This window comes from Myripristis murdjan, chromosome 24 (genome assembly GCF_902150065.1).
Source record: "Myripristis murdjan chromosome 24, fMyrMur1.1, whole genome shotgun sequence".
Taxonomy (NCBI): domain Eukaryota; kingdom Metazoa; phylum Chordata; class Actinopteri; order Holocentriformes; family Holocentridae; genus Myripristis; species Myripristis murdjan.
Genome location: NC_044003.1, coordinates 32,378,967 through 32,403,598, shown reverse-complemented (window position 1 = coordinate 32,403,598; position 24,632 = coordinate 32,378,967). Strand labels below are relative to the sequence as shown.

At 41.9% G+C, this 24,632-nt stretch overlaps 1 protein-coding gene across 8 annotated transcripts in view; it reads left to right on the top strand.

Moving 5' to 3' along the window:
• The window catches only part of map7b (microtubule-associated protein 7b), a 44,836-nt gene that overhangs the window by 3,722 nt on the left and 16,482 nt on the right, over positions 1-24,632 (top strand). For 2 of the 8 annotated variants that reach the window (XM_030047876.1, XM_030047874.1), the window contains exons 1-6: positions 2,380-2,592; positions 15,644-15,811; positions 18,543-18,620; positions 19,622-19,785; positions 23,247-23,364; positions 23,920-24,021. In XM_030047876.1, coding sequence (XP_029903736.1) covers positions 2,397-2,592; positions 15,644-15,811; positions 18,543-18,620; positions 19,622-19,785; positions 23,247-23,364; positions 23,920-24,021 — 826 coding nt within the window. In that variant the 5' untranslated portion in view covers positions 2,380-2,396. Of the gene's footprint in view, positions 1-2,375; positions 2,593-15,643; positions 15,812-18,542; positions 18,621-19,621; positions 19,786-23,246; positions 23,365-23,919; positions 24,022-24,632 lie in introns of those variants that run through there. The other 6 variants (XM_030047879.1, XM_030047877.1, XM_030047882.1 and 3 more) reach the window with 4 other exon arrangements.

Sequence of the window (24,632 nt, the reverse complement as noted above, 5' to 3'; positions counted from 1 at the left end):
CATAATTCCCATTTCCAGATGGTACCATACTGTAGGAGGTGCTACTTTGCCATCTACAAAAATGTCTAACATTACAACAGGTGTGTTCATTGTTAATGGAGATAGTGGGGAAGAGAAGAGGGAGACAGAGTAAGGGAGACACATGCTCTCACACACAGCTACACACTTAACAGGGTGATGTGTGAGAAGGGTGTATTGCTTACCCTACCCGGTCAAAGTCTGAGTGTTGGATTACAGTATTTCTCTGGGCTGTGGGGCAAAGATCAGATTGTGCTTTCATGTGTGTTTGTAGAGTATATGAATACATGCAAGGGACGAGGCAACAAAAGCAGAGGTCTTTAGATTTTGAGAATAAATAGCCCAATCTCCAGTCTTAATGTACTGTGTATAAATAAAGATGATGTGCATGTGAGTGCTTCCTTGAAACTGTATACTAAGCATCATGCTTCATCATGCGTCAAGCTCTTGCTGAAGTCTTGAGAATGCATTTATGTTCAGTGGACATTAGGCATAGCATTTGGCCTTATGACTGGTTTAGTGGCACTATATTAGCTTCATTTTATACCACGAGAATCAAAGAAGATCTGTTAAGTGGTATGAAACAAATGAACTTTGTTTTATATGTTGGCCAGGCAACACATGCATGGAACAAAGTGGAAGAGTAAAAGAGGTTTTAGCCAAGATGTTTAATGCTAATGCTTACATCCTTAACGATTATGCTGCTTCTCTTTCTGAGCCACTGTGTCTTGGTGGCATTAAGACATAGTGGAAGTTGCTTAATCTCAGTTTGTATTTAGTGTGAAAATGAGATAAGAGTGCACACATGCTCAGGCACACACAAAACAGAAGAAAGTTGCTGTTCTTAAAGGACCATACCAGTGATTTTACATGTTTAACATAATATCTACAATATGTATTTTGAAATTGTAGCAAATGGGGCAAACATTGATAGTCATTGGTATGGTCCTTTCCAAAGGCATGGTTTTGTACTGGTATTGTGTGTGATGTGTCCTGCCAAAGGACATGCCTCCAGTAACTTGTTCCTGGTTTGTTCCTCCCGACCCCACCTGCACACTCACATGGCAGTTTGTACCTCCTGTGGGTCTGTGCCAAGTCAAACTTAGAGCTCAGCACATCTCCTCACTTCACCTTCCTTGTTTTTCTTTCTCATCCTCTGTGCACGCTGTATGTGCATGTCCCACACAGGTATATTAACCAAGTACAGCTTAGGTTGGACCACTGCAGTGCAATTGCAGCATCAGTTTCATGTGTGTGAGTCACAGGCTAATCTTGCACCACCATTCAGATAGAAACTTTTATTGTGCTGTGTGTTTGTTTCCTCTGTCATCTGTTTCCATGCAGAGCTGTTAGGTATGAATGGAAAGATTTTCATATACAACCACAGCATCTAAAAGCACTGTTGGGCCTTTAAGTGGGAAATGGGGAGGAGCCCCAGACCATGTGCTCTGTGAATACACTGCTTGCACAGAGGCAGATGCAATGCATCATTATTTGACTTGGTGTGTGTGTTTGTAATATCTGTGCCTAGCCTGTGCTCTCCTGCTCTCACTCCCCTGCGTCATTGGTTCATGCGCTGCTTTCGTCAGGAAAACCCTCTGCCGGTACCGGTAGAGGCTCACTTTCCACTGCTGGATCCGCACTGAATATTTTAACGACCCCACCACTGCCGTCTACAACTGCTGTGTCTGTAGGCTTGCGTGTGTTTACCTGGACACCCAAGTTTGCATCAACAGGACACACCTAGCAAACGAGATTTTAGAAAGGAGAAGCAGCCACAGAGAAAGATAGCAGCAGCAGGAGCTTCAGCTGCTCCTGAAAAGGGAAACAAGGGGGGGAAAGACAAGTGCAATCCCTCCAGCTCTAGATCGGTCCAGTCTTGTGGATTAAGTGTCCTTTCCTAAGCTTGTACAAGACCTCATCCTCAGAGGCTCCATCTCTCTCAGACTGTCTCTCTGTGTTGCCTGGCATTGCTGTCGCAGGCTGCATGGGCATGGCACAGTGAACTCCTCTCCTTTGCTGCATGTCTGCACTCTTCCATCACATCACTTTTACCCTCTAGTGTATTTTGCCTATTTTGTTTTTCCTTCATCTTTTACTCCCAACATTCTTTTGCTCGTTTTCTATCTCTTCTGCTCTCTTCATTCTCCTCCCTCTTCTCTCTCCTGGCTCTCAGACAGAGCAGTGTTAGCCGTTAGCATCAGTCCTTAACCATCCAGGTCTCCACTGCGAAGAAGGCTTTGAGGTGGCTCCCAGCCATCGCCAGTCTCCTCCACTGTCCTCCACTCACCTGCTCCCTCCCACCCACAGCTGCAGGGTGGGATGGGCAGGGGTGGGTGAGTTAGCCTGGGGCTAGTGGGTTAGCAACAGGGCAAGCTATGCCAGATAGTAAAAGACGAGTAGGAGGAGGAGAAGGTGGAGGTGCCGGTGGAAGCAGAGGTGGAGGTGGGTGCCCACGCAACAAGGAGAGGCTTAGGAAGGGAGGCAGTCGTTCGACTGTCCTTGCCCTCTTCACTATCACAGAGGAAGAGGAGGGACAGAGACGCAGAGAGGCATGCAGGAAGAAGAAAAGAGGTATGGGTGCACATTAAAGGGCATGCTGTGGTGTATTTTTAGCTGTAAAAGCATTGTTTGAACTGTATTCCTGCAAGTGTATGCCTGTAAGAGACTGTGTGTGTGTGTGTGTGTGTAAGGTGGGTATCAGTATTTAGGACAGAGAATGGCTACCAGCTAAAGAAACATGTTTTGTTTTTTGTTTTGTTTTTTTTGTTAAGATTATTTTTTTGGCATTTCTGCTTTATTTGACAGTCCCAGTGGAGATAGACAGGAAAGGCAGGGGATGACATGCAGCAAAGGACCTGAGGTCAGATTTGAACCCTGGTCGCTGTGATTGGGACTGAGCCCTGTTACATGGTACACGCTCTTTACTGATGAGCCACCAGTGGGCCCCAAGAAACATGTTTAAGTAGTCTTGAGAGCAGACCCTCTGGTCCAACAGACAGACCCAGTCATTACTCTGGCCGCACCATGAAACAGTTGGCAAATGTTTGTATAGTGTTGTGGTTACTGTATCTCCATGTGTTGTCCAATCCTGTGCGTTATTTAAATCTCTCAACCACCTTGGCCAATCAGAGCGATTGTACAGCGAGCGTTTGTATTCAGTGACAGAGAGAAGCAAATGTAGGAGAAAAAATGTAGGAGTGTGTTAAAGATTCATATTTGTTCAAAATAATCACTTTGGTTTTCATCCAGTCACACTGCTGTGTTCTGCCAGATGTTGCTCAGTTTTGCAACAGACACTACATGTTACCAGTAGATCACTGATAAATGCTCAGGATAAAGACTTGCATATTTCTTTTTTCTTACTGTGAAATGTGTCTAATGTGAGAATGTGGCTTAGTTTTGAGTTACATTTTATGTAGACCCTCAATATTATTAATATGCCTACAACTCACAAGAAAAGTTCGATGTGGCTTGGACCTTTGCTGGGGAGGAACTTTCTTTTTTAATTGAATGTGTCTGCAGAGAGAGCGAGTAATAGACATTGAAAATGTGGAAAAACAGCACATCTGAAGTGCTGAGCCTGTGTGTTTGTGTGTGAGTGTGTGTGAATGTGTGCCTGGACCCGGGAAAGTGAAATAATGTGTTGTGTTGATATGTTCTGCCAGTGAGGTTTAGAGCAGGCTATTGTGTTCTGAGTGTGTGTGTGTGTGTGTGTGTGTGTGTGTGTGTGTTTGTTTTTGTGTGCACATTTCTTAAGCAGCTATTTGCCCGTGTGGAAGGAAAGTCTTGTCGACCCATGAAGCTCAGCTCTCCAGAGACAGGTGGCTGCCAGGTCTGATGAGAAGGTGTGTGTGTGTGTGTGTGTAGAAATCAGCTGACAAGGCAAGATTGGGTCAACCCAAGGGCAGCAGATGAGAGTGAAGGAGTGGGTGTGATGCATGGCTAAGTGCAGCAGTCACTCACCAGGACAGCAGGTGTTGGTTGAATGTGCAACACGTTAACGTTCAGATTTCCTCTTGCTTTTACTCACTGTTTTGGGTTGTTTTCAAAAATGAAACCCTAGATGATTGATTAAATAATTTGGTTACATTAATGTAGTTATTTGTTTCTCGTAACGCAGACAGAGTGTTTGGTATGTCTGAAGCAATAAATCTTTCTCATAGCAGTCATTTTGACATGAACAAGCAGGCTAAACACAAGTTTTACTAATGACATTAAAGAGGGTTCCATCCCATAGATGTAAATGGAACGTAACTTTATTGCAGGTCCTCATTGACACCTGTGTTTAGCGCGCTGTTTTGTGTCAAAATGGCCGCTGTGAAAAAGCTCTATTTGTTCCCTAATCAGTCAGAATGAGGGGTAGAAAAGTGTTGACTTTCAGTGTGCACTTCAGTCTAGTTTATGGCAGCGTTCTGCTCTGTCTGTCAGACTTGGGATGAGTGTCTCATGCTGTTGTAAGGAGGTGTGGGGAGTGGAAGAAGCTGGGTTTTGTGGGTAGTGTAGTATTAAGAATGCAGTATGCAGTAAAGCTGATGTTATTGGCCGTGTGGTTTGTCCAAACGTGGGTAAGCTAAACAGGACTGTAAAAGAGAGTACATTTTTTTAGGTTCCTCCTAAATCCAGAGCTGGCTCGCCAGGAAGCAGAAATCTGGCTGACTGGAATCTGTAAAATATGACACGTGTTTTGTTTTTGTTTTTTTTCATCTGACCAGTCCAGCTTTGGTAGCTTTGATTGCATTTTGTTTGAGTGTCGTCCCTAGATGTTTGGGTGCCCCAGGAAGGCCCTTGAGGCCCTTTCACTTTACCACAACTAGATAAATGTAGGTCCACATCCCTAAAACACAAAAAGATTAACAACCTATGTGACACAAACCCGTAAGACTTTGTAGCATTTAATGTATAAAAACGATATAAATATAGTTTCCTGGTACTTTTTTGTAATGTTTTGTAAACTGATAATTTAAGCAAAAGTTCTGATTCTGTAGTTCAAATTTTCTCAGGCTGTTTTTTTTTTTTTTTTTTTAATTAAGTTTTCACTAATTTCTTGGTATTCTTGGAACTCATGTTTTTGTCAGCTGAGCTTTCAAAAACAAACAAACAAACATAAAGCATGAGGTTCATTGTGTGGGCTCTGGATACTGTGCCTGATCTGTGCAGAGGGCCTGAAGGCTTAGAAGAACTTGCTAAAATGTGGCAAATTGGGATTGTGACTTCTGTGTGTCTTGATGTCTCCCTCCATCAGCCCTCTCTCATCTCTTTCTTTTTAGTGCACCCTCTCTTGCTCTCAGTGATATGAGAACTGGAGTAACAAAGACCTTGATTGAGGATGGTTTGATCTTTGGCTTTGGGATGCCGGGGGATGATCAAAGATGATTTTTTTTTTTTTTTTTCTAATCTCAAGTCATAATTGCAGTCCTCAGGCAGGCTGTCTCCATCTCCATCTTAAAAAAGGTCATCTGATTATTTTTATTGTATGTTGAATTTTATTTTTCTGGTGTTATAGATGATTACCATCCTCATGCAAAGGGTTTTACATTTTCCTCAGGAGGGCTAGTATACACTAGAAGCACAGCTAAGCCATGAATAATAGAGAGGAGGAGACAGAGGCAAAGGCAAGACAGGAAGAGAGGAGTTAGAGCTCTTGTAGCAAGCATGATCTGAAGTATCAGGTAACTTCTGAGTTGTGCAGCCTTTTTCTTTGTTGTAAAACGATGATGTGATAGTGCTTTGTGTTTGTTTCAGAAATGCCAAGTTTGCCAAGATACAGACCAGTGTAGAGCACTAAGCTTGGAAGATACTAGTGTCAGTAGCCTTTGATTTGATACTGGCTCATGCTCTTTTGTCTCAGGTTTACCCTTCAATTAAATGGGCTTACTCACTTAGTTAATGAAGTAGTTATTCACCTTTATGTCAATGTTTTGTACAAATATCACTGGAGTTTCAGCTGAGTGCAATTCAAAGAATATTTTTGAGTAGTACTCCTCAGTAGTTTTATAAGGCTGAAAAGGAGTTACAGGGGCTAACTTGCTCTGTGTTTGATTCATATAATAGGAAGTGAATAGTAAGTTTTTATTGATTTATTTTTTGATTGCCTTAGCGGAGTATTGAGGGTTCACAGAGGATGACAGAATGAGAGTAAGAACTTGAACTGAGCTGTATCCCATAAATATCAATTAAAAGAAATATCAGTATTACAGTGTTGGGCATCTGCAATTTCCAAATATTTATAGGCCTAGTCCAAGACTGGAAAAAGCTGTATAGACAACATATCTGATTTTTTTTTTTTTTTTTTTTTTGTTAAGCTCCAGTGCAGGGCACCCAGCCCTCAGGCACCTGTCACCCTGGTCAGAGTGTGCACCATGGGGCTCCAACGAAAGGAAGCCCCCCTCCCCTGGCCCCATGCCTCCACCGGCTGGAGCTTAGCTTAGCTTAGCATTAGCGACAGCTAATCCTCTCAGGCACACACTGCTAGCCTGCTACCTACTGGCTAGGACAGCACAGCATTAATCGCTAACTCTGACCATTTAATCTGACTGCCGATGAATGCAGATAGATTGGGGGTGGGGAGCACACACACACACACACACAAACAAACCAGCAACAGAGGAGGGAGTGACAGATTAAACAGTCACACACTCCCTCTGTCTCACTCTCTCTTGCTTTTACACATGCACACACAAACACACACACACAAAGAAAAGGAGAGGAGGTGGTTGGAGAGGCACCACAGTCTAACTCTCATATGCACACACACACACACACACACACACACACACATATAGTCTGTTCTCATCACCGATGACACCAACCAAACCTGACCTCCCAGTCTCCCCTCCTGCTTTTACTGTGGAAACAGTTGAGTTTTGGGTGGTTCCCTTTTCAGTGCTTTGGGATTTTTTGCTTTTTCCTCCATCCACTCATTGCACCATGGATTTGGATTTATCTTCTGTGTTGGATGTTTTCAGGAAGTAGGGAAGGTGTTCCAAACCTTCCAGTCTGCCTAGTTGCGGTGGGACGCTAGTAAGGGGGGTCAGCAGGTCCCATATTGGCATCATACACCTTTGAATCATGAACCAAAATCCAGGTAAAGACCTCCTCTTTGACCATGGGACTTATGTGTATCAGGTCTATTCAGCAAGGGGGTGTCAGATGGTAGGGGGTTGTGGTCTGTCATAAGTCGTTTTTGGATGTTGGCTGGTTTTAAGTGAAAGCAGTGAAGTGTTGGTTTGAAGGCCCTTCAGATTCATGATGCAGGTGAGCACGGAGTTGACGGAGCAAGAAACGGATGATGTGGAAAAATTTAGGTTTAGGTTAGCGAACATTTTTGAACCTTCATTTGAAAGGTCAAAGGGCAGAGGCAGTAACATACAAACAGTGGGAATACTGCCTCACCCTTGTAGCTATGTTAACAGCAAACTGCCTCTAAAACTGCTGGGAGTGGGGAATATTTTACATTAAGGTTTTCACCATCATATAACGTATGGGAGCTCCTATAGTGTTTCATTAATCACAGCTCCCAGGACAGCCACTCTTTAAGTCCATGGTATCCAAAGCATGAATCTCTTCAGGCACTTTCCCCAATCCCCATCTCTGTGTGCAGTACAAGCTCTGTTTCCGTGAGACAGTCCTGATGGAGGGCAATGCTAGCTTAGCCCAACTAAAGCCCTATGTTGCCCTGATACCCTCATTGGGAGCAGCCTCATTTGCTGCTCCCAAGCCACAGGGTGCCCTTTTGACCTGCACTGACCTTGTGTGAGCAGAATGACCCCGGTGTCGCTGCTTTCTATTGCTGTTATAACCTGTGACTAGGAAACTGGGCTCTGTGCAGCCAATGTGAAGCCCTGGACTGGCACTCACTTCTTTTTAGTTTCAGGCAGAGTAATGTTCCCTTTGTAGCACCTTGTTTTCTTCGGTCTAACTGGGAAAGTAGCAGCCCATGCACTTTACTGCACATCACTGAATCTGAATGCTGACTGTTGACTCAGTCCATTTCAGATTAAAGGGATGCAGACAGATGTTGACAGCTGTATTTTAGTAGTTTATTTTTGTTTTTGTGTGTGTGTGTGTGTGTATGTGTGTGTCATTATGTTTGTGTGGGTGTGCATGTTTTACAGTCTTGCTATCCTCATTGTACCATCTCAGTATATCCATAAATGATGACGGAGGATGTGGCGCTAAACCCTCCTTAACCCAGTTTGTCAGAAATAGCCATGTGCCGCTCGCAGGGCTTTAGATAGTGCTGTATCACACACACACACACACACACACACACAAATATACAGTTGTGGTCAGAGGTTTACATATATTCATCATGGACATAGCAATATTGGGCTTTCATTTTTTGGAACTGCTCTTTTTCCTGGGACCGATTGATTCTACAATGTATATCTTTAATAGTTTTCATTTATTTTGGGTCTTCTAAATTCAACACAGGATCAAAATTAGACATATAGGGTCAAAATTATAAATACAGCACACCTATTTGGTTTAATGTCCCTTAGCAAGTTGACCAGATGCTTTTGGCAGCCATCAACAAGCTTCTAGCATCATTCTGGCTGGATATTTGACTTGATGGCAGAATTGGTAAAGTTCAGTTAAATTAGTTGGTTTCCTGGCATGGACCTGACTTGTAAAGCACAGTCCAGATATTGTCTATGGGGTTGAAGTCAGAATTTTGGCAGGGCCATTCCAAAAACTTAATGTTAGCCTGCTTTATCCATTCCACAACCAGCTTTGTGTGTTTGGAGTCATTGTCCTGTTGGAACACCCAGTTGTGTCCAAGGTTAGTCCATCTAGCTGATGGTTTGAGATTTTGCTTAAGGATTTTGAGGTAACCTTCCTCCTTCATTATTTCATCCACTTTATGCAATGTGCCAGTCCCACTGGCAGCAAAACAGCCGCAGAATATGATGAGATGAGATGAGTTTTTTTTTTTTTTTTTTTTGTCGGGCCTAATGTGGCTACACCTCTCAATAACTTGGATTCACATACAATTGTTTGAACTGATGATCTTAGAATCTGTAGGTGTTTAGAAATGGCTCCAAGAGACATTCCTGACCTGTGTAAATTTACAATATTTTGTCTCATATCTGCACTGAGCTTCTTAGACTTTCCCATTTTGCTGTGTGTTGGTCAATCCAGTCATGTCCATGATGAGTGTATGTAAACTTCTGACCACAACTGTACCTCTGACATGGCATCAGTTGACTACACATTCTAGCAGTGTCTTATCATATCCTGCTAAGATAACACAGGCACAATTTTTGAGAAGGACTAGCTGCTAGCTAGCTAGCTGCACACATATTCAAATTAGCACATTCCTTACAAATGCTTTCCGCGCATGAAAATGAAATACATTTGTGTTTACGCTATATGCTTTCTTTGCCCTGCTTTGTATATGGTCCTTTGTTGGCTTGTGAGTGTGAATAAGGCGCTCTGTATATGTGGTTATGCGTTTACTCTCATATTTTCATATCCCTCTGGTTACCCCCTCCAAAGAAGTTGGACAGGGGTTGTGTTTCACCCCATTTTGTCTATCTATTACCATGATCTTTCACAAAAACAAAAACATAACTTTTGACCGGATATGCATTGCACATAAGAATGACCATTACATACATAAGAAGAAGCAAACCGTCCATTATCAAACAACACGAGGGCATTGAAGAGATCATCTCTTGTTTTGATGTAATTGTCCTGCTGGTTATTCCTAACCTTGGTGCAGTAGTAGAAGGGCAGCTCTAATGGTGCTGACTGGCTACATGGTATTGTGATAATCGGCTAACATGCTTAAAAGTGCCTAGAATTTAAACAGGCTTAGCTCATGTCCCATTTCAGGTGCACTCATGAAAATGTGGGCTTCTCCTGATTTAAAATATCTAGGTAATGGCACATGGGAGAAATTATGAATTTTTGGAAAATCTAACATGTGGAGCTGTCTTTGTAAGTCCCACTGCTCTTTTTTTTGCACAGCCTGTCATAATAAATTCCATACTTTTAAAAATATTTTTCAACCACACATTCTACTCATCAGTTTTCCATATTTCTATAATAACCTCCTTTCACTATATAGAATTTATGTTGTTCCCCTTTGATATATCTTATCAATATTTCTTGCTGCAACAACCCAGTTTTCAGTGGATCGTGGTTTATTTAATTTCCATCCTGTGTACTGTATTTATAAAGGATATAGTGATGTCATGGGTCATTCTGTTTTGTAAAGTATCAAAGGCAAATAAAATTGTGGGTGTGTCATCATTTTTTTTTTTTTTTTTTTTTTTTACAATAAAATTCCACTGTTTTGCTCCCCTGAAATATATCAGATATACATTTTTCATTACATATATAGCAAACTTATTCTTCACCCTTATGATTCTCTCCCATGTCCTCATCTTTTTGTGTCAGTCTTTTTTAAGGAAATGGAGTTGCCTCTTATTTGTATGGTTCAGAGCATTTCCATTCCCTTTCAGAGAAGTGTCCTAGTTTGAGCTGTCAAAGTGAGGAAAAAACAACAAGTTTTTGTGCCCTTGGCCTGTCACCACTGCCTTACTGTAGTGACCCACTCAGCATGTCACAGCACCCAGTGCATCACTCACTAGAAGTTAGGGAGACAGTAAGAGAGCGAGAGAGAATGTGTGTGAGGGAGAGAGTGTGTATGTGTGTGAGGGGGAGAGTATGTATGTGTATGTGTGTGAGAGAGAATGTGTATGTGTGTGAGAGAGAGTGTGTATGTGTGTGAGGGAGAGAGTGTGTATGTGTGTGAGAGAGAGTGTGTATGTGTGTGAGGGAGAGAGAGAGTGTATGAGTGAGAGAGAGAGAGAGGATAAGTGAGTGCTCTTTAATGCAAATTTACAGTCATATGACTGTTTGGGGAAGGTGTTCTTTTAAGTGCCACTACCAACTGATAGCTTACATTATACACATACGCACACACACTAGTGGCTCTACCTGTTACATAATGATTGATATAATTGTGTCTTTACCTGAGCCTGTGCTACTTAAATGGAAATGGGGTTTTGAGTTTGCTATGACTTTGTAGCAGCAGCACATAAATGGAGCTTCTCTCTTAATTAGCTAATGTTTTATTTGAGGAGAATGGGTGTAGAGGGAAGACTCCATTGACAAGACATTACTGTAACCTGGCCCAGCCCAGCCTTCTTTATTATTACAATAGCCATTATGTAATCCAGTTACAGCACACTTGCACCTGAGACAATACAGTCTTGTTAACACCAGTGCACACAACTTCATAGACCGCCCATAGACTGTGACACACAATGCCCTAGCAGCTATGACCTCATGTCTTTGTCTAGTGCCACTTAATGGAAGTTCAAATGTCCCAGTGGGTGGAGACACAACAGTGTCTTGGCAAGTTGGACAGCATTTCCCACAACAAGTAACAACACAAGACACATTGTCAAGATGCTGTTTAAATTTCTATTTCAGTTCTGCTGAGATAGTTTTCTCCTTGATGGTGGAAAGAACAATGCTTGTGCCATATCTTAGCAAAAATTGTCATTGCAGTCAGACAGTTGCTATGTTTACATGTGCATTGAAAACTCTATTATTGTGAGTGACCAGGCTGAGGCAGGAAATCTGATTACTTCACAACAGTTCAGACAGCTCAATGAGCAGCAGCAGGTTCTACTACCTCTCTGTAGTTCAGGGGTGTCAAACTCGTGCCACGGAGGGCCGAGAGGCTGCAGGTTTTCATTCCAACCAAAAACTCCACCAGGTGATTTCACTGATCACCCTACCTCCGAACAGAGAGGCGGGACTAATCAGTGAAATCACCTGGTGGAGTTGTTGGTTGGAATGAAAACCTGCAGCCTCTCGGCCCTCCATGGCACGAGTTTGACACCCCTGCTGTAGTTGGACTTGGAAGTGAAGCAGGTTGCAGCAGACATTGTTTTTTCATTTTCCTGCACATATGCACATGTTTAAAATGATTCAGAAATCTGAGTTAAGGGTTACTCCACCAGATATTTACCTGTCTTAACTGGGGTTCTCTCAAGCCCTTAACCGTTTATCAAAACCTGGTTTCTTGTCTACATGGCAGTTTAGGAATTCGGTAACTGCCAAGGGGAATGACCTAGTTATGAAAGTGTGGGTGTTTGTAGATTCTTTGGTTTCAGGTGAAGGATTCTCATCATTGTTGTAGCACAATTTAAACTTCAGTCAAAATGGTGTCTCTGCATGTAAACTTTAGCATGTATGTGGATTTGAAAAGGGTATCTGTCATGTTCCTGCTCAAGAATCTGTACTTGGCATCAAAAGATCCGCAGGGTGACAAGAATTCAGCAACATGCACATCAGTGCAGAAGTATTAAAGTTTTAATGAAAGTGACTGTGTTGTTTACATTTGCACTTTAGATTATATTTCACCATAAATTGCACTTTTTAAAGCAGGTATGGAATCACTTACAACATTAGAGGCAAAATACTAGTGAGGACATCAACACACATGATGTCATGGTTAGTTTGATATATGATAGTAGATATTAGGGGTGTAACGGTACATGTATTCATATTGAAAATTTCCGATACAGGGTGTTGGATTTGGTTCAGAGGTGTGCAGCACGGGTGAGTTATCACACGACTATAATAGGTAGCGGAACATAAGTTTCGTTTTCATTTATCCATATCCACCTGCAGCATGCGAACACATGCGAAACAGTAAAGGGCCGCAGTACGCCGGGGAAGCATCTAGTCTCTTGAATAAGAAGCATAATAAGCTACACCTGAAGCATGACCTGAAGCCTGAGCACTGATGTCATGGCTACGGCTATGCTACCGAAACCGCTGAGATCGAGTACGTTTATGGCAACACGACAAACAGGCTATTTCATTTGAAACAGCGTCATCCAAGTGTGAATATCTCTGGTACAAGAAAAAAAACACCCTAGTGCAAACACAGCTGATTACGGCATTCAAGCAGCTTCTCCCTATTAATTCAGATCAGGCCAAAGCTATAACAACTGCCATTGGAGTTTTTATAAATATGTATTTTATATATATTTTGTTTATTTGAAATTTTACCTATTGGAAAACTTATTTCATATATAGATAGATAGATAGATAGATAGATAGATAGATATTGTTTATAATGAGAATATTTATTGGAAAACTTATTACCAGCACTTGGCAGCAATTTTTTTTTCTATATTTTGTATAATGTTACAATAAAGTTCCTAACAAACACTGAAAATGTACCAAATCGAGACCTCAAAATTGAGGTACATACCAAACCGTGATTTTTGTGTATCGTTACACCCCTAGTAGATATATAATATAGCTCTTGTGGCACAGTGCTCTGGGCTTCGGTTTGGTATGGGCTTGGTCACACTTGGGCAATGTGTCAGAGTTCACAGTACACCAAATAATCAGCTGGTTGTAAATATATAGAAAAGTTTGATCATTTAAGAAGTTTGAATGTTTCAAGTGCACTTAAGGTTATCCCCCCAGCCACACCAGTACTAGCATAGTAGAGTCCTAATGAAAAGGCAAGAATGTAAATATGTACTTTGCTCCCGTTTTCCATGGGAAACTACAAACAACAACAGTGAGCAAGAGAATTGTATAATGGGATACATGGCTAAGCCTAGTCCACATACTCTTGTTAATATTTGAGCCTGTCTGTAAAGCCAATCTGGGTCAGAGGGAGTGATTTATTTTGGTCTGGAAGTTTCTGGGACAGATTGGTCACTGAGGAGACCTGCCTCTCTGCAGCTCTACCTCAAATTACATTCTTTTGCACTTGCGCTAAGCAGCAACACACACACATACACACAGAATAATTCTTCCTGTGTTTAGACCATATGCTTCTCTGTCCGATTTGTCTGTGGGATTTTCTTGCCCCAATTGCCATAGCTCTGACAATAGCCAGTTTAGGAGGCAGTGGTGCCCTGCAGGCAAAGATAGGGGCAGAAAACACTCTGATTTAACCCCTATGACATGCAGGCCTAGTGTGAGTCACTTGATGAGGGCAGTGGTCCTGCCATGCCCTGACTCAGCTTGAAAAAGACTACTTGGAGGAGCCCTAAAGGTGAGAAAAGCTAAAAAGTGATATTCACCCAAATTACAGCCAGAGGTGAGATGCTACCGGCAACCCTGCCTTATTTGCATAAGGTATTCAACAAAGGCTGCTCTTGACTCAGCAGTAATTTGTACTAATAAAAAAGGAGCTGCAATGGGGTTCAATCCAAGTACAATTAGACTGGCCTGCCAAACTTTTAATTAGGAATTTGCATTTCTTTTGCCAGTGAAGTTAGGCAGGGTTGCTATTTTTGCTCTGCTAATAGAAGAAATTCTGAATGAATTTGAAAATGTGTGGAAAGGTTGTCACGGTCAAGTTAATGAAAATTCAACATGTGGTCTTGGTATACCTTGAAAGTTGTAATAGCACTGGCAGAAGTCAACTCAGCTGGCAGAACACTCAATTTTGGAAATTATTACATTAGGATATATGGAATAGTAACTTAAGAATTAATCAGTGTATTTTTTTTTTCTTTTTAACAGTGTATTATCAAACAAAACCTTTTTTTCTCCTGAATTGTTCCAGATTTAATTCATCTAAGCACATAGAAATGTGTATCATCTTAACCAGTGGCTGGTCATTTTCACCAGTGCACAGTAAGAAAGTTACAATTTAAAGAGGTGATTTTATGGAAAACTCCCATTAACTGCTGGTCACTTAGTCCTGCAAGTTTTTGTTTCACTTTTACTCTTTCACACCTGATACATTTAAGGGCTTTATGCTGATTGGTTGAAACAGATCTACCTGAACAGGGCATGCATGGGCCTTAATTGGGTCAGTTGTGCAAGAGTATAGCTGGAACAGGACAGGAGGTCCTTGAAGACTGAGTAGGAAACCACTGATTTAGTCTGCTTAGCCCAGTGTTGACACTGTATGCTGCCCCCTCGAATTAGTCTGACATATTCTTGTAGGTGGAATATTTCCATTTAGACTATCTCTAGTATTGTTGTCTTGTTATGCCACTGTATATTATAGTACACCATTGCCTTTAACTATGCTATTCTGTCTCACTGGTAAACTTTGTGTTGCTTGCTGTAGCGTGATGAGGAAAGGCTTGAGGCCTGGGTCGAGGTTGTGTGGCTGTGTCAGTGCAGTGTTGGGAGATAAACTAAAGCCCCTGCTGCAGGTTTGCTAGTGCATCATTAGAAGTGAATTTATGAAGCTATCAACATCTGGAGAAGGTATGTGGTGAACTGTTTGTTTGCTCTTATGAGTAGTTAGGCACACCCTTTTTCAGTTGAATTCATGCGGCAGCCCTTAAATGACAGGCAGCAGTAACTTTCACCATACTTCTAAAGGATGCTCCTGAATGGACCCGAATTCTGAGAGTCATTTTACTTGGCAATAAAACCTGTTTTACAGCTGAGGATCATTATCTTGATGTTTTCACGGGGCATGCTCCTTGAAGCTTTTTCTAAGATAGATCCTCTTAATGGACACGTGCTCTCTCTGTCTCTTTTTTGTGTCTGTCTCTTACAATCCTCTATGTGAAGCTCAGTCAGGCCTTTATCTGCATCTGTGCTCTCTTCCTCTTACCCCCACAGTATCATGGTACTGACGCTTATCTCCTGCCCTCTCTCTTTCTAGCATCTTATTCCCAATGTAAACTGGAGGACGGCAGAGTGTCCTCGTCCGCCCATCCCAGCTCCTCAGGCTCTGGACAGACCTGCACTCCCACCCTGACTCCAACTGTGACCACTACCCCGACCCACACCACCAGCACTAGCCCAAGCAACAATGCTGCCACCAAAACAGGTATGATTTGCTGAATGCACAGATACTGTACCTTACTCTCATATTACAGTAATTTTTAAGCAAATATTCCAAAGTTGTATTTGTTTCATACAGAGTAACAAGTCAGTAACATGGTACAAAGCTACAAATGAAAATCAGTTTTTAGCTTTGTTAAACTCAAGCTTTTACTTTTTTTTCTATTTTTTTTTACATGTATTTATTGTTTTGTTAGTGTGATCTTTGCAGTGCAATAGTGAAACTACTGTTCAACACATACTTCCTCCTTGAAGCATGATTTACAGTTAGATCCATAAGTATTTGGACAGTGACACCTTTCATAATTTTTCCCTTGTACACCACAACAGTGGATTTGAAATGGAGTAATTAAGATGTGATTAAAGTGCAGACTTTTAATTTAAGGGATTGAAAAAAATATGACATTAACCTTTTAGGAATTACAGCCAGTTTTCTACATTGTCACCCCATTTTCAGAGGCTCAAAAGTAATTGGACAAACTATACATACCGTATTTCCCCAATTAATCACCCGGGCGTTTAATACACAAAATCAACTTGGACCCCGGGTGTTTAAAAGAACCAGGCGGCTATTCGCTGCAGGCCTTTATTTATTTTTGCACAGACCTGCACCAGGCCATTATTCTGATGACAGTTACTGTCCAACATATTTACAGTCGGTCGATTTAAGATTACGGTACACCCTTTTTTTCTAATGTTAGCTAGCTCTCTTATTTTAACAGAAGTGCTGCACAGTTATTGTGTGGCTAACTGTTTACTTCTGCAAAAATAAGGTGAGTAGCCTTATTTTGGGTTTACCTCAATATAATGCAAATAATTGCCCGGCGGTTATTCGGGTGGGCGTTTAATACGCAAAATGGGTGCAGACCCCAGGCGTTTGTAAGAACCAGGTAGCTATTTGAGGCCGGGCGATTAATTGATGAAATACGGTACATACATAACTATAATTATACGGATTATTTTCAATTTTTGGAGGAAAACCCTTTGCAGTCTGACTGCCTGAAGTTTGGAACCAAATTCACCAAATTCTGAGTTTCCTCCCTTGAGCTGCTCTGCCAAGCCTTTACTGCAGCTTCTTCAGCTGCTGTTGGTTTGTGGGTCTTTGGGCCTTCAGTTTGATCCTCAGCAGGTGAAAAGCACCTCAGCTGGGTTGAGGTCTGGGGACTGACTTGGCCACTGAAGAATATTCCACTTGTTTGCTAACTCTTCACAGTGAGCATGTTTACATGCATACCTTATTCCTGTATTAACCGGAATATTCGCAATATTCCAGTTGCGCACGTGTCATGCAAACACGCACCGAACCCGATTAAGGTCATATTCCGGTTGGAGAGAATTCCGAATAAGCCCCCTGGAATTATTCTGTTCCAACCGGAATATTGGGGCATGTAAACACCTTAGTCGGAAAACTCCCCGAACCGGAATATTCAGTCACGACTGCGCGAGGAATTCTGTGGCGTCTTTGTTGCTATGGTTACCTGCAAGCGGGGAAAACGGCATGGCGAACAGCAGCAAGAGCCAGGAGACTGCAGTCCACCTTCAGCTAATGAAAGACTTAAATATCATGGAGGATATCGATGGGAGAAAACATAGAAATAGTGACAGAAGAAGAAGAAAAAGAAGAAGAAGGCGAGGAAGAAGACTTCTTCGTCTGTTTTTCCGGCAGACCAGACGCCTATACGCGTACTGCTGCCCCCCGCGGCTGAGTGTCGCATTACGTCAGAGAGTGGAATACGCCGAAACACGGGGGCATGCCAAGTAACATGTAAACAGAATATTCCAGTTGCCGCGGCGCAGTTACCTTAGCCGGAATATTGAGCCGAACCGGAATATGGTGTGCATGTAAACGTACTCAGTGTGTTTTAGGTCATTGTCCATCTGCACTGTGAAGTACCATCCTATCGGTTTTGTGGCATTTGGCTGAATGTGAACAGACAGTAGAGCCCTATAAACATCAGAATTCATCCTGGTACTTCCATCAGCAGTCACATCATCAATAAACACTAGTGAGCCAGTTCCACTGGCAGCCATACACGCCCATGCCATAACACTGCCTCCACCATGCTGGACAGATGATGTGCTCTGCTTTGGGTCGTGAGCCGTTAATTTCATTCGCCACACTTTGCTCTTCCCATCATTCTGGTACAGGTTAAAGCTTTTTGTGCCTAATGATGGCCTTTTTCACTTTTATAGACAGCTCTTTGGATCACATGTTAAGGCTTCTGATAAACTAGTAACAAATGCAAATGCAAACACTTGGAATGAACCCGAGACCTTTTATGCCCTTAATTTGTCATGGAATAATTAGGGAAACTGCCTTTTAGTCGTGTCCAATTACTTTTGAGCCTCTGAAAATGGGGTGACAATGTAGAAAACTGGCTGTTGTTCCTAAACGGTTAATGCCATATTTTTGTTCAACCCCTTAAATTAAAGCTGAAAGTCTGAACTTAAATCATGTCTTGATTACACCATTTCAAATCCACTATGGTGGTGTGAAAGGGCAAAATTATGAATATTGTTTCACTGTCCAAGTACTTATGGACCTAACTGTACCTTTCCCAATTTTAAACTCTCATGTTAGTTTTTCCCCATGTGCTGCTTCTTATCAACAAGCAACAAAAAGAATTGGTGAACTAAAAGACAACTGTTACACATTTTGTCAGCATTAAAATTTCTTTAGTAATCCAGCAGACACTTTACTGTTGTTTGTGCTGCAGACTCGTTGCTCTACAACAAGATTGACGAGAGACAGAGGTTGGCCCGTGAGCGGCGAGAGGAGCGTGAGAAACAGAACGGTTTGTATTCTGCAACTTGGTATGAGTGTGTGTATGAGGGAAATAGTGTAAATTATCGTTTGGGATACTTGGTGTATCCCTCTCCCTCTTCCTCTTTGCCACTGTCGTGACTGCATTTGGCTGTAGTGAAGCGCCTGTGCCCCTAGCATTACATAAAGTCCAGGCCCAAGCCAGGCACCCCTGTTGCCATGACACCATGCTTACATAATGGGTCAGGTCGTGGGACAGGGTTTAGGGAGGCAGTTGACTGTTTTTGTGTGAGTGTGTGATGGACATACAGCAAGAGAAGGGTTATAGAATGAATGGTATACATGTTTTTTTTGTTTTGTTTTTTTTGATGAATTAGAAGTGTGTCTTTGTGTGCATGTTCACATTCACAGCACTATGCTGTGTGTGCCTCTAGCTGAAGGATTTGCATTGTGTTAAAAGCCAAAGCCTTGTCACATGACCCGCAGCTGACCCATCACACTGCTTCTGTAAGCTTGTGTATGTGTGTGTGTGTGTGTGTGTGTTTGTGTGTTAAGGCTGAACAATTAATTAAAATATTAGTGAAATCACAATATGGCTAAATGCAATATCTAAATCACAGGAGTTCAGACAAGAAAACATGTTTATTTTGTACAGCAAAAATCATCATCAAAAAAATTATCAAAAATTATCATCAGTTTTTAGAGTGAAAATGAAAATGCAAAAATTGAGTCCCACTAAAATTGGGAATCATATTGCAACATTTACCAAAATAATTGCAGTATGTTTTTTTTTTTTTTTTTTTTGAACACCTTTTCAGTATGAAGAGTGGATGTGTGTATTGGTATCCATATGTGCTGTCACTGGCCATATTGCATGTGTATTTTTACATCTACCTTAATAACTACATTAATTCAATATTTTGTGTGTGTGTGTGTGTGTGTGTGTGTGTGTGTGTGTGTGTGTGTGTGTGTGTGTGTGTGTGTGTGTGTGTGTGCGCGTGCGTGTGTGTGCGCGCATGCATGCATCTTCAGCTGCCAGGGAGGCCCAGTGGCAGGAGCGTGAGGAGCGAGCCCGGCAACACTATGAGAAGCAACTGGAGGAGAGGAGGAGACGGCTAGAGGAGCAGAGGGTGAAGGAGGACAGGAGAAGAGCCGCTGTAGAGGAGAAACGGCGGCAGAAACTGGAGGAGGACAAGGTGTGTGTGTTTGTATGTGTGTTTGAATGCCAACCCACTGGGTCTCTGTGGGTCCATGATGATTCTGGCTTTAATTTCAACATTTTAATTGGGCTCTTTATGGCTTGTTTTGTAGAGCCCTAAGATCAAGATTACAACATGTTAAAGTAATGGGTTTCACAAATAAGAAAATGGGTTTCATTGATAGAAAAAACATAGGCATGCCATGGAGGTAAATTTAGCTTTTTTATATTTGTCATGTATTTAGTTGATTAATAGCATTTTTTTATGTTCAGATGCAGGCACACATAATCAGAAAATGCAAGTACTGTTTGTGTTCAGGCATATATTTAACCTTATGCCCCACCAATATGCATCAGTATCTGTTACCTTTTCACTCAGACACCTGCAAAAGTAGATAGACATGCACAAGCTTGTACACCATTTACAAGATGGTGTGCAAGTTTACATGCACACCATATTCCTGTATTATTCAGAATATCTGCAGTGTTCTGGTTGCGCATGAGTCATGTAAACACATGCTGGACCCGATTAAGGTCATATTCTGGTTGGAGAAAATTCCGAATAAGACCCCTGGCATATGCCTGTTCTAGCCAAGAATATTGTGTGATGAAAACACCTTAATCGGAAAATGCCTCGTACCGGAATATTCAGTTACATCTGCACATGCTCGATTCACAATGAATCCTGGGGCGTCTTTGTTGCTATGGTTACTGCGAGCACGGGGAATGACATGGTGAACAGCATGGCGAAAAGCAGCAAGAGCCAGCATTTTTGGATTGAGGAGGAGACTGCAGTCTGCCTTCAGCTAATGACAGACTTAAATATCATGAAGTATATCGATGGGAGAAAACACAGAAATAGCGACATCTTCTTCTTCTTCTGTATTTCCTGCAGACCAGACGCCTATACGCGTACTGCTGCCCCCGCAGGTTGAGTGTTGCATTACATAAGAGAGAGGAATATGCCGAAACACGGGAATATGCCAAGTAACATGTAAACGGAATATTCCAGTTGCTGCAGCGCACATAAACACCTTATTCGGAAAATTACCTTGACCAGAATATTGACCTGAATCAGAATATGGTGTGGATGTAAACGCAGTCAGCGTCAATTTCTTGTCTTTTCATGCAGCACAGTATTTGCACTCTGAAATTACTGTTCGAGAATCTTCCAGTAACAATACCCTCATGAGGAGGCCAATAAATATCTGTTCTTAGTGAACCATTTATATGCTCCATGGTCCTTTTTTATCTCGTCTGTTGGAATTTGAACTCTGCTGGCAGCCCCTATCTGTATAATTATGGCTAATTTGTACACACATATACCCACATACACACACTTGTGAAATACTTGTAGGCAGCTAGGTTATCTATAGATAACCAGTATACTGCCTTTGAGAACTATTTTGTTTGGATTTTATCACAGCAGCACATTGACATCCCATCAGTAATGCAGTTAAAAAAAACAGGTCTGCCATAAATTCTACGTTTTCAGGAAGTTTATAATGTCACGTTTGTTGTTGACATTGTGTAAATTTAATTATGTTTATTATTGAGGTTATAGTTTGCAGAGGTCTTATACTGGGCTACATCTGGGCTACATCGGAGAGATCTGCTGGGAATGTAAACTGACAGCATGCCTGAAATATACTGTGGAGCCAGTCCTCCACAGGAGGGTCCAAGGGTTTTGATTTGTATTCTGAAAACAACAGGTAGCCAGTGAAGGTTTTGGAGGACTGGAGTTGTGTGGTCTGATTTTGTTGTCCCGGTTAGAACTCATTCAGCTAAGCTCTGGATAAATTGTAATCTGTGGATTATTTGGTTCAGAGGACCCATAAACACAGTATTGGGTTTCTCCGAGTCAGACTGGAAAAGAGCCTGATTTGGAAAATGTTTCTGAGCTGATCAAAAGGAAACCTTAAACAACCTCAAACCTCATATGATCCTTAAAATGAAGTTTACCATCCATGTTTACTCATAGGTTTTTAATCTGTTCACTAGTTTTTAGTGATCTTGATTCAAGGTTCTTACAGACCAGCTGTCTCTGGGCTTTAGCACCGACAACCAAGATCTCAGTTTTCATCCTGTTCAGCTGTAGGAAGTTTGTCACCATCCAGTTGTGAGTTTCTTCCAAGCAAGCTGACCAGGGAGTTTGGGTTGGAAGTCAGCAGTGGATAGTGAGACAAGAAGCTGCATGTCATCAGCATAATTATGGTAGCTAATGTTATGTTTGTTGATAATGTAGCCAAGGGGAAGCATATTTAAGTTGAAGATGACCCAGGATGGAGCCCTGCGGGACCCCACACTGTAATCTGTTGGACTGGAAGGCATCAAGTGTGACAATGAAATTAATATTAGTCAGGTAGGATTCAAACCATTTGAGAACCATGCTGTGACAGACCTGCCCAGCTTCTTAGCTGTTTCCAGCATGATCCCATAATACACTGTGTCGAAGGCAGAGCTTATGTCTAGAAGTATTAGAACTGAGATTTTTTTATTGTTACTGTTGATCCTCATGTCATTAACAATTTTTAAAAGAGCATTTTCTGTGCAGAAGCCAGACTGGAATTTATCATAAATATTATCTATAAGATAGCAATTCATTTGCTGATGTACAAGCATCTTTATAAACTTACTCAGGAAGGTGAGGTTGGAGATTGGCCTATAGTTGCTAAGTGCATATTGGTCCAGGTTGTTCTTTTTTGCCTCGTTGCATGCAGTGTTCATGCAACGAGGAAAGACACCAGTTTGGAAAGAACAGTTTACTATTAACAAAATGTTGTTTATTAAAAATTTAAACAAAGGGCCGGTAGCACAGTTAAGTTGACTTATAGCATCAGTAAGATCTCTGGTTTCTACCATGGAGAAATGCTTGAGACAATAAACACACAATGGTGGACATATGTCATAATTAGTGTCATAAGTTACTAATTGGGATATTCCATCTAATGTTAAGAAATTTGTCACTGAAAATGATGCCATTTGGTGGTGGAGAAAGTATCAGAAGAAACAGCAAAGGGGGCTGGTGATTTTTATCAATGGTTGATCAAAGGTTTTTTTTTTGTTGTTGGTTTTTTTTGGGGGAGGGGGGCATTTTTGTAGGTGTCTAAGAGTTGAGAGGAATTCTTTTCTGGCTTGCTTCAAGTTTCTGTTCATCAATTCCCCAGGTTTTTTTTTTTTTTTTTTTTTTTTAAATGTCCCGTACTACGACACATTAAAAGACCATGTAACACAGGACTGACACTCTAGGTGCAACACAAAATGCAACAAGACCCTCACGTATGATCTGTTACAGCCTGAGGACAGAACACAGACAGAATTACTGAATACAGTCAGTACAGTCAGTCAGTCATTGTTCAGTGTAGCAGCAGAGTTCAGAACTTCTGTTATGGTAAGGTGGTGTGAGAACATACTGGCATGCTGGTGTTGATGCTGATGTTGTTTGCATTGTGACTGCAGGCTCGTCATGAGGCGGTGATGCGTCGAACTCTGGAGAGGACCCAGAGAGCCAGGCAGAAACCCAACCGCTGGTCTTGGGGAGGGGTGCTGAGCACACACACACCCAGCACACCAGCTGGTACTTGCACACACATGCAATTGTGCACTCATGCATTACCAGAACGCATGTATACATTATATATGCACATGCTGCACACTCTCACGGTGTGCTGAGACACATAACATTTGCTGTTCCTCTTTGTCCCACGTTATGCTGATTCATCAAATCTCCCAGGAGCTTGTTTTTCAGTTTTTCCTTTTTGTTCAGCTACTCTTTCTGTAGCAAGGAAAGAGTCTTTCAGCTTTACTGTATGATTTTAATAGCTCATCACTCTGACATCCACAAGAGCGTGTCTTTGGCAAACACAAATGTCTGCCTGCGTTGGTGTGTTATGTTGCCATGTTTATTTTTGAAGTTTCAGTGACGCTGCCCTCTGTAGTTAATGCTGACTCACATTCCACTCTGCCTCTTTGTCTCTCTTTCTCGCTCATTCTCAAACTCATCCCTATTCTCTTTCTGACTCCCCCTCCTCTCCCTCTCTCCCCTCTGCCGCTCTCTCTTTCTGTCATGGTTGATCTCCCTCTCACTCCCTCTTCTTTCTGTCTCTCATTGTCCTTTCCCCTCCTGGTCCAGGTTTTGTCGAGTCGGCTTTCCTCTATCCACTCGACCTTGCTGGGCTGGAGCACATGCAGAGTGCTTTCAGTCTCTACCGCAGATACGGAATGACCTCCCAATGTGAATATTACAGCACAGTTAGCCAGCTAGATTTAGAACACTGGCTTTAGCCCTGTAACTGTTTGTCACCATTATACAGTAGTACATTGCTAGTAATGTAAATGTAGGCCACTGTGAATGGAATGATAAGCGTTTACACGTAGCAATCTAGTATATGAAATTAAGTTATTTCCCTAAACCTATAGAGATAAGAACCTTAGGAGCTTCTGTTCAAACTAGGGCTGAACAGTTTATCAAAATATTATCAAAATATTATATATGCAGTGTTTCCCCTAGGATTCTGGCTTTGGCGAGGGGGATGTGTGCTTTGTGCGCGCTTCGTGCATGAAATTTTTGAGGGGTACGCAAACATTTTGGAGGGTGGGGACAATATTAATAAGTTGCCCAATATTCTTCAGATTTGTACTCATTGACTCATCTATGTTAATAGAAAATTTAACAAACTAAGGAGTCAGCCCGCAGCTGTAGTGTGGGTGTCCATTTGACTTAAACTGGGGACCGGAGGAGTGCAAACACACTCAGCCTCACCACTGGTGGTCGACTCAGGCTGTTGTACTGTGCGTTTAAAAAACGCTGAGATTTTGGCCTGTTTTTCAGGGGGCTGGAGCCGA